This window comes from Orycteropus afer, unplaced genomic scaffold (assembly GCF_000298275.1).
Source record: "Orycteropus afer afer isolate SDZICR_OR568_19922 unplaced genomic scaffold, OryAfe1.0 scaffold00167, whole genome shotgun sequence".
In the NCBI taxonomy this organism is placed as follows: domain Eukaryota; kingdom Metazoa; phylum Chordata; class Mammalia; order Tubulidentata; family Orycteropodidae; genus Orycteropus; species Orycteropus afer.
In genome coordinates, this window is record NW_006921754.1 from 6,110,792 (window position 1) to 6,120,559 (window position 9,768).

The following is a 9,768-nucleotide window of genomic DNA, read 5'->3' on the forward strand; positions in this document are numbered from 1 at the left end:
TTGTTCTGCTGTGCATGGGGTCGCTATGAGTCAGAAATTACTCGACGGCACTTAACAACAACAATAACAAATGTTACACTAAAAATTTAGAAAGCAAACAAACTTGTGCCCCTCACATTAAAACCCATTGCTATCGATTCTATTTTGACTCACAGCAACCCTATACAATAGAGTACAACTGTACCACAGGCTTCCAAGGCTATAATCTTTACAGAAGGAGACTAATTCATCTTTCTCCCATGGAGCAGCTGATGAGTTCGAACCACCAATTTTTCGGTTAACATTTGAAAACTTTAACCACTGCACCACCAGGGCTCACTCCTCCCATTAAAGAATCTAAAATGTAATTGGACATGCAGAGATAAAAACAATAGATACAAAACCACTAACAACTGAGGACAAAAATGGATGGTGAGTTGTTGCAAATAGAATTTTATAGACGTTTATGGTAGGTCAGTTGCATCAGAAATAAATTGGTCTTTAAATCAGACAGGTGGAAAGGAAGGAGGAGAATATTGCAAGTGAGGCAGAGAATGAACAGAGCAATCTTAAATACAACTTAGACTACAAAGTTGGTGCTTTCAGTTTGTAGCTTGTAAACACCATTTCAACCTGTATTTCACATTGTTTTACACACTTCAGTTTTTTAGAAACACTGAGCAAAAATGTCTGCTCTTCACCTCATTTCTGTAAAAACTTCTTTGTCAATAAAGATTGGCTTCCACAAGCTGAAGACATTATCATTACTCAAAATGATCTGGAAGCAATGCTAAAGTAATGACAAAGTAAATTGTGTTTCACCATCCTTTTTTTTTCCCTTCCTCTGGCTGAAGGAGCAAATAGATCAATACTCTTCAACATGAGAATTTTGCAGTGAAATTTTCATTTGTAACAAACAGCAACAAAGAAGCCTTAAGCATGCCCTGTCACTTTCAGTTTAGGAGAAAATGCACTAATAAACTCTTACCCTTGGGTCATCTTTGACAACAGGCAATATCATGCCAGCTCTTATTAAAGACTATTCATATCACTGGCCCAAAAATTTCCTTTAAAATTACCATCTTTTGCATTCTTGTAACAGGATGTCAGTTTTAAAAGTGCCAACAAGAGACAGGACCTGCCATGATAGTTAATTATCAGTACTATTTCAACACCAGGACAGCTGACCCTCATGGGTATGTTTTTGGTTAAGAATATTTGTGTGATACTTATCTAGATAAACAAGAGTATGTATTCTTCTATATTAGCTTTCAAATAAAACAACAAGCAAAGTACCACCTATAACTATGATATATAACAACCTAAGATATGTTGAAACAAAAATATAAAACTGCCAAATCTACTAAAATAGATTTGTAAAATGTCAGCAGAATCTGGAAAACATGTTCAAAGTACCTTCATATTTTAAACCAATATTTACAATATGAAATTTAAAACGCAATATATGTTACATTGTCAGTACTGTCTTTTAAAAGGAAAAAGAGCTGTTCTGCTAAAACTTCCTATGAAATTTAAGGATTCCTCCCTTTATAAATTTTGTTGGGATAATTATTTATTTCATAAGTAACATTCCCAGAACAGCAAGAATGTAGTTGCCTTTAGTTAACAAAAAACCCAGGCTTCAATAAAACGATTGATATCTATTTGTAGAATAAGATAAACAAGGAAGATCTCACAATGACAAAAAAAGCTTTCTTTCAAAATAAGCAGGCATAAAATGTTGTCCAAAGAAGAAACCATAAATACATATATATGATGGCATAGTGGTTCAAACTGACCAGCTGCTCCATGGGAGGAAGATGAGACAACCTACTTCTGTAAAGATTTACAGCTTTGGAAACCCAATGGGGATCACTACAAGTCAGAATCAATTCAACATCAGTGGGGTTGGGGGTGTATATGTGTGTTTGTGTGAAGCATTTGATTAAAACCTCTCTGTCCTCTATAATCTGTTGAATAAATACATAATAAAACCACTTTTACAAACTATATATAACTATAAGTACTCAAAAGAACTTTTGTTGCACTGCTAAAAGGCCCCATCTTGTCCATTTGCTGCATATTGGGAACACACATACAATACCTTAAGACACAGCATGTTAATAGCACACCCACCTTCTCCTTAATTCATGGCATGTTAATCACTCTGAAAATAACCCAAGGACACCTTCCAGCTTTGAAAAGTAAACTCAGGGAAGAAATGGGCTGGAATGAGGGCTCAGCAAAGATAAATACACAAGAATGTACATACATGAGATAATTCTCCCTGCCTAGACACTGGAGTCAAATAATGTCTTATTTTCTTATTATTCAGTAAGTTGGGCTAGTTTCATCAACTTATGTAGATGCCGTGAGCCAACTTTAGAGACATAAGGGAAGTTGAAATAAAAATAGAGTCATATTCAGTCTACAAAGATACATTTTTATGATGATTTATCTACTGAATCTGCCACGACAAAAGCATGCAAGCAGCTAACAGCATCATTTAATAATGCTAATATGTGAGAGGGAGCTCTGGTGGTGTAGTACCTAAGGCATGTGACTGCTAACCAGAAGGCTGGCAGTTCAAATCCACTAGCTACTGCACGGAAGGAAGACTGGTTAATCTACTTCTGTAGAGATACTGCCCTGGAAACCCAAGCAGAGGTCACTGTAAGTCAAATCAAAACTTGTGAGAAAGCCATGGTGGAAAAGAATGAGCCAAGTACTAGGAGTCAAGAAACATGGGGTTAAATTCTGGCTCAGACAATTATTAGATTTTTGTGGCTCTGGGCGAATCATCAAATAGTCTCAATTTCAATTTCCTTCTCTGTAAAAGTATTAAAGGTTAAAGTATTAAAAGCAAATAAATCTTAAGATGAAATAATGAATGCAAAAGATATTTGATGCCAAGTATTATAAAATATATTAACTAGAATATGGATGTAGCTAATATTCTCCCTCAAGTCTCTGGGCCTGCACACGAATGTGCCTGCCAGCACTTCTTTCTCATTCCCTTGCTCCTGGACTCCTATCCCTCACCTGGGAAACTTATCTCAAAGAAGAGTCCTTCATAAAGGACTTCTCTGACAACTCTGATAAATTTCAGTCCAGTTTAGGATTGTTAGGATTTAGGATTGTTAGTTGTTAGGATTTTCCAACCTTCCTCTTAAAAATATTTACAAAATTTACACTTTTTGCATTTGTGAGATTATTCATTGATGCTTGGTATCTATTATTGAGCTGCTTTTTCTGTAAATTTTCACGTATGTAGCATCTTCCATTTTTTAAGCTGTCAGCAGTTCAATTATCATCTTCTCTAAGAGGGCTTCCTAGGCCACCTTAACAAAAATATTAATTTCTTTCATTTGGTTTCTTTATTTTTCTTCACTGTGTACAACTTGGAGTTGATACTACATTTTCATTTTCTTACAATATGTATGTTACTAACATACCTCAAAGTTTACTCTATTTTTGTATTTTACTTAAAACTGTAACACTACAACCTGAAACAGAGTCTGGAATATAACAGAACCTCAGTAAATGCTGAATGAATGCAGTATACATTGCAAACTATTATTTGCTTTACAGTTTTCACTACAGATATGAACTGATGTGTGATAATCCCTCCTAATGCCTCTAGTAATAGATTCTGAGAAACTGAATGAAGGTTTCTAAACAGTTCTAATATTATAATATTCTGGGAGTAAGGCAGAGTTCATGAAGATCAACCAACAGGTTTTGATAAGGGTAATATTTATAGGTCAATATGGACATAGGCGTTGACCTTGGCTTCATAACCACAATGCTTTGAAGAAAAAAGTAGTACGTTTGAACACAAACCAGAACCATTTTAAACAATAAGAACTAATCTCAATCTAAATCAAGAACTAGATGATGGTGACACAAAAAGAGGTATTTTATATGTTTAGCCAAATTAAAGCACTTAAAAATGCACTCCCTTCAACAGAATGACAGAAGTTGAAAACTTGACCGACAAACTTTACAACTGCACGTAAAAATCAAACCCACTGCCACTGAATCAATTCAGACCCATAGTGACCCTACAGAACACAGTAGAGCTGCCCACATAGGTTTTCCAAGGCTATAAATCTTTACGGAAGCAGACTGCCTCATTTTTCTCCTACTAAGCAGCTGGTGGTCGAACCTCCAACCTTTTGGTTAGCAGCCAAATGCCTTAATTTTACCACCAGAACTTTACAATGATATGGTTTTAATACTGACTTGAAATAAAGAACACTGCAGCTTAATAAATGAATCCCAATGTGAATAAACTTGCTTTTGTTCTAATAAAGCCACAGGATTTCATGAAATGAAAACAATTTTACTTTACCTCTGACAATAAGTTGAGCAAAGTTGGAAACACCAGAACCCCGTTCTGACTGAGTTACGCAGCGATACAAATCCTGGTCAGTTTTGGTCACTTCTTGCAATCTAAAGGAAGCAGCAAATCTTCTGTGATTGATGTTCTTAGTCTGGGCTACGGGTATATCTTCTCCATTTCGCCTCTGCAAATAGAAACCAGTCTTTAAAACCAGGTTCTTAACTTTTCCATAAATCTAAAGCATCTTAACAATCAATATTTATGATAAATTATTGTTGCTGGTATAGGGGGAAATATCTATGTAGAGCCACAAATTTTTACTGTCGTCATTCCATCAGGAAAGACCGTAGGTAAATAAATATTGGAATCCTTTAAAGAAAGTAGTGCTGACACTATGGTAATCTCAGTTTTCCATAAAACTGCTAGCAGAGCAAAGTGTATTTCAATTAAAGGACAGTCAATGGTTCCATGGCAAATGGTTTACTGCCCCTAACTTGCCCATTCTCCCAGAGTAAATGTACAAGTTTCTCTTAGCCTAGACACTAAACATGCATAATAGATCTTCAGCCACCCATACACTGCAACTATGCCCTAAGCATCCCAGTATTCCAAATGGGTAACATGGCCTACCATAAAATGATGATAAAATACTGAGGAACAATTTGGAGTCAAGTCAAAATCCACACTCCTATCAAACTTCTGCATTTCTTTCATTAAAGATAGTCTATTTATATCATTTCAAAGAAGTAATAAAAAGAATTTAAATGCTAAAAGCATCCCTGTTCACTTTCAAAATGAAATACTAGAAAATATATTTATGATCTGAACATATCTCACACAAGACCAATAAGCATAAACTACAAAGGAAATGACTAAAGAATTTAACTCTAATAAAGTTTATTACTTCTTTATGTTGAAAACCATCATAAATAAGGTGAAAATACAAGCCACAAATCTGATAAGGTATTTGTCATGGAAGTGACCATCAAAGGATGAATATCCAGCATATGTAAACCTCTTTTACAGTTCAATAAGAAAAATGACAACTATATCAAAAAATGGACAAGCTATAGAAAGAGAAAACAAAAATAGCTAATAAACATGAAAAGAGATCCACAACATGAATTTTTAAAGTTCGAGCTCTGGTAGCATAGTGGCTAAGGCACTTGACTGCTAACCAGACGGCTGGCGGTTCAAACCCACTAGCCACTCCTCAGAAGGAAGGTTGGGCAATCCTACTTCCGTAGTGATACTGCCTCGGAAACCCAAGGAGGGGTCGCTATGAGTCAGGTCTGACTCGACGGCACATAACAACAACAACAACAATATGTCAGACACCACAAAGACAATAAGCAAAGAAAAGTCATAACTGAGAGTATTGTTCATGATTCTCAACCTCAATTCTTGTCAGTGAGATGCTAAATAAAATATTGAGATGTATTTTCACATTGCTGCATATGCGGAAAAAAATCAAAACTAAAATTACAAGTGCAAGTATAAAGTCATAATCATTTTAGACAATAATATGTTAATATGTAGAATGGTTGATGAGGAACCAACCACAAGTTTCAGCAACTGTACTTCTAGATCTCTGTATTTGAATAATTACTGCATACATGATCATGGAGATAGGTGCAAGACTATTCACCTCAGTATTGTTTGTAACAGTAGACAATGGGAAAGAGCCAAATATCTCTCGGTAGGGGAACAGATAAATAAACTATCATTTATTCATTCAATTAAATAAAATATACTAAGTCCTAACAATTAAATAACCTATGTTTATCAAAAGATCCTACCAACTGGGAGAATAATCTTTAAGAATGACAGAGATACCAGGATATAATCTCTAAAATATACAGAAAAATTAAGAGCAAAAAGATAAACAATCCAATTAAAAAATGGCCAGAAGACATGAACAGACACTTCACCAAAGAAGACATTCAAACAGCCAACAAATACATAAAAAGATGATCACGATCCTTAGCCATTCAGAAATGCAAATCAAAACCACAGTGATATAACATGTGACCCCAGCAAAAACAGCACTGATCAAAAAAACAGAAAATAATAAATGCTGATGAGGTTGTGGGGAAATTGAAATCCTGCCCCATTGCTGGTGGAATTGTAAATCGGTTCAACCACTATGGAAAACGAAATAGGATTTCCTCAAACAGGTAGAAATAGAATTATCCTATGATCCAGCAATTCCACTACAAAGCATATACCTGAGTGATCTAATAGCAATGACACAAAACAGACATACACACACATTTGTTGACTGCAGCATTATTCACAATAGCAAAAAGCTGGAAACAACTTAAAGTGCTCATGAACAGATGAATGATTAAACACATTGTATTATATACACACAATGAAATACTATGCAGTCATAAGGAATAATAATCAGGTGTCAAAATACAACGTGGATAAATCCAGAGGACATTATGCTCTGTGAAATAAGTCAATCAAAAAAGGACAAATGTTGATCTCACTATTATAAAATGACAGAATAGGTATACATATAGAAAGCAACATTCTTTGGTGGTTATCAAGTATGGAAGGGAGAAAAGGAGGGTAACACTTTCTAGACGGTAGACACTTGATAGTTTTGGTGATGGGAAAGACAACCCTGAGTAAGGGTGAAGTCAAAACAACTTAACCAATGTAAACAATAACACTGAGAAGTACATAAGAATAAGGGACAATCGTGTAAATACTAGAACACACACAATTTTGCAACAATAATAATAACTGAAAAATATGTGAGTGGTCATATAGATATGTATGTATATATAAGTATAGAAAACACATGGATGTACAGATACACATGCTTTGGTGCATCTGTAGGTGTGAGTACACTATATACATGTTTATGTGTGCTGCATATATATTCATATATAATATAAAGTCCATAGGGGGCAAAGTTATAGATATTTCCTAGACATAATAATGCACCTTGAAGAATTGGTATACTTGGTTTGAGAACTTAGGATCCTAGTCTCAGGGCAATTAGGTCAACTGGCACAATATGGTTAATAAAGATAATGTTCTACATCCTAGTTGGGTAAGTAGCATGGGGATCTTAAAAGCTTGTCAACAGCCATCTTAGATACAAATATTGGTTTCTAATCATCTGGAACAAAAGAGAAAAAAGGAAACCAAATACTCAAAGAAGAAACCAGTCTAGAGAACTAGAAGTCTCTAAGAACCATGACCTCACCTACATTGATAGCAGAATTACTAAATGGTGCCTGACTACCAATATTAACCATTACAACTGGGAACAGAATAGATGGTCCTGGAAAGAATGGGAAAACAAGTAGAACAAAATTCAAATCCTTAAAAAAGGCCTGAACTGCTGGACGGTTAGAGACTGGAAGAAGCCCTGAGACTATCGCCTGGGATACCCCCTCAGAGATCCAAAGAAGGGTCGCTATGAGTCGAATCAACTCAACAGCAGTGAGTTTGGTTTTAAATGTATATGTATACATATATGTATACGTATATGTATATATACACGCATATGCATAAACGCATACCTAAATACACACCTCTGTTATGATTTTTCATTCTTTCAGTATATTGTTAATTCTTCTTTCCTTATCCAGCAATTTCTTGACAACTGTACTAAAACTACTCCTCCTCATTCCCCTGGGAAATATGGAAGAGAAAATGCAGCTCATGTTCAAAAGCCCACAGATATAAATCCATAAAATCAGCCAAGATACTGTTTCCCTAGTCATTATACATGCAAACCTCAGGATCCTTCCCCCCACCCCCACTTCTTATGTTTCTTGTTAGGTACTTTCAAGTTGGTTCTGACTCATAGTGACCCTATGTACAACCAAAACACTGCCCAGTCATTCACCATCCTCACCATCATTGCTGTATTTGAGCCTGATGTCACAGCCTTTACACAATCAACCTCAATGAGGATCATCTACTCTTTCAGTGACTCTCTACTTAACCAAGCATGATATATGTCTCCAGGGACTGGTCACTCTTGATAACATGTCCAAAGTAAGCAAGATGAAGGATCACTATCCTCCCTTCGAAAGAGAATTTTGGCTGCAGTTCTTCCAAGACAGATGTGCTCATTTTTCTAGCAGTCCATGGAATAGTCAATAATCTTCACCACACCATAATTTAAAGACATAGACTCTTCTTCTGTCTTCTTTATGCACTGTCCAGCTTTCACATGTATATGAGGAAATTGAAAATATCATGGCTTCAACAAAGTACAAGTCTTCCAAGGGACACCATTGTTTTTTTAACACTTTAAGGAGATATTTTGCAGGAAGTTATCTTTACTTTCAGCAAGCAAGGTTGTGTCATCTGCATATCACAAGTTGTTAATAAGTCTTCCTTCAGTCTTGATGCCACATTCTTCATATAGTATAGCTTCTCAGATTATTTGTTCAGCATAAAGATGGGATTAGTATGTCCCTGTGTGTTAGAACTGACTCAACAAGAGTGGGTTTTCACTTGGCATATCAGTATTTCCAAACAATCTTTCCAATCAAAAGGTAAAACATGACTCATCAATCCTTACTCCTTTTGACATCCTCATTTCTCTTCCTTTATTCTGTTCCTGATGTTCTCCAAACCTCAGTCACCTTTCATGCTGCCATTTATACTTCTCAGTCTTCATACAAGACCATTCATTTCCTAAGACCTGCTCTACCTTACGAACATCCCTGCACGGGTACATACTCAACCACATACTTGAATACCATGGCTTTCAAAAATTCTTCTTGTCTTATGAAGAGATTGTGGGTACCCTTGATGTTTCTCTCCAAATAATCAGTCCATCTTTGCATCATAACTGACCTTCCTCTCAGAATACCACTTTCTTCCAAACTTTTCTCAAACAATGGCTCATTTTCTTCTGTTTTCATACACTCCTTCAGGGAGTGAATTACATTACCCTGGTTCTAATTAAAGGAGTTCTGGTGACTCTGTGCGTAAGGCATTTGACTGCTAACCAGAAGGCTGGCGGTTCAAATCCACCAGCTGTTCTGTGGAAGGAACATGGGGCAATCTACATCCATAAAGATTTACTGCCTTAGAAACCCAATGGGGGTCACTATGAGTTAGAATCAACTTAAAGTCAGTAAATTTGGTTCTTTTTCAGTTTGGTTCTAATTAGCTGAACCCTCTTTCACTATCTCACTAAACAACCTCTCAACTTCTGCCTTATGGACTAAGTCTGTCCCCAAAAAGCATATGTAGAATTCCCAAGCCCTTTATCTGTGAATGTTACCCAGTTTGGAAATAAGAGTTTTCCTTTGTAATATTAATGATATCATAGACAAAGAGAGACACAGACACAGAGGCAGACATCATGACAATGGAGGCAGGTGTATCTGTAAGCAGGAAAAGAACGTCAAAGATTGTCAGCAGTCACCAGAAACTAGCAGGTGACAGGATAAAAAACCAAA

General features: G+C 36.0%; 1 protein-coding gene across 1 annotated transcript in view; it reads right to left on the reverse strand.

Moving 5' to 3' along the window:
- The window catches only part of PTPRK (protein tyrosine phosphatase receptor type K), an 867,169-nt gene that overhangs the window by 389,391 nt on the left and 468,010 nt on the right, over positions 1-9,768 (reverse strand). Inside the window, exon 6 of the mRNA XM_042781758.1 lies at positions 4,334-4,508. Within this exon, the coding sequence (XP_042637692.1) occupies positions 4,334-4,508 (175 nt within the window). The remainder of the gene's footprint in view (positions 1-4,333; positions 4,509-9,768) is intronic.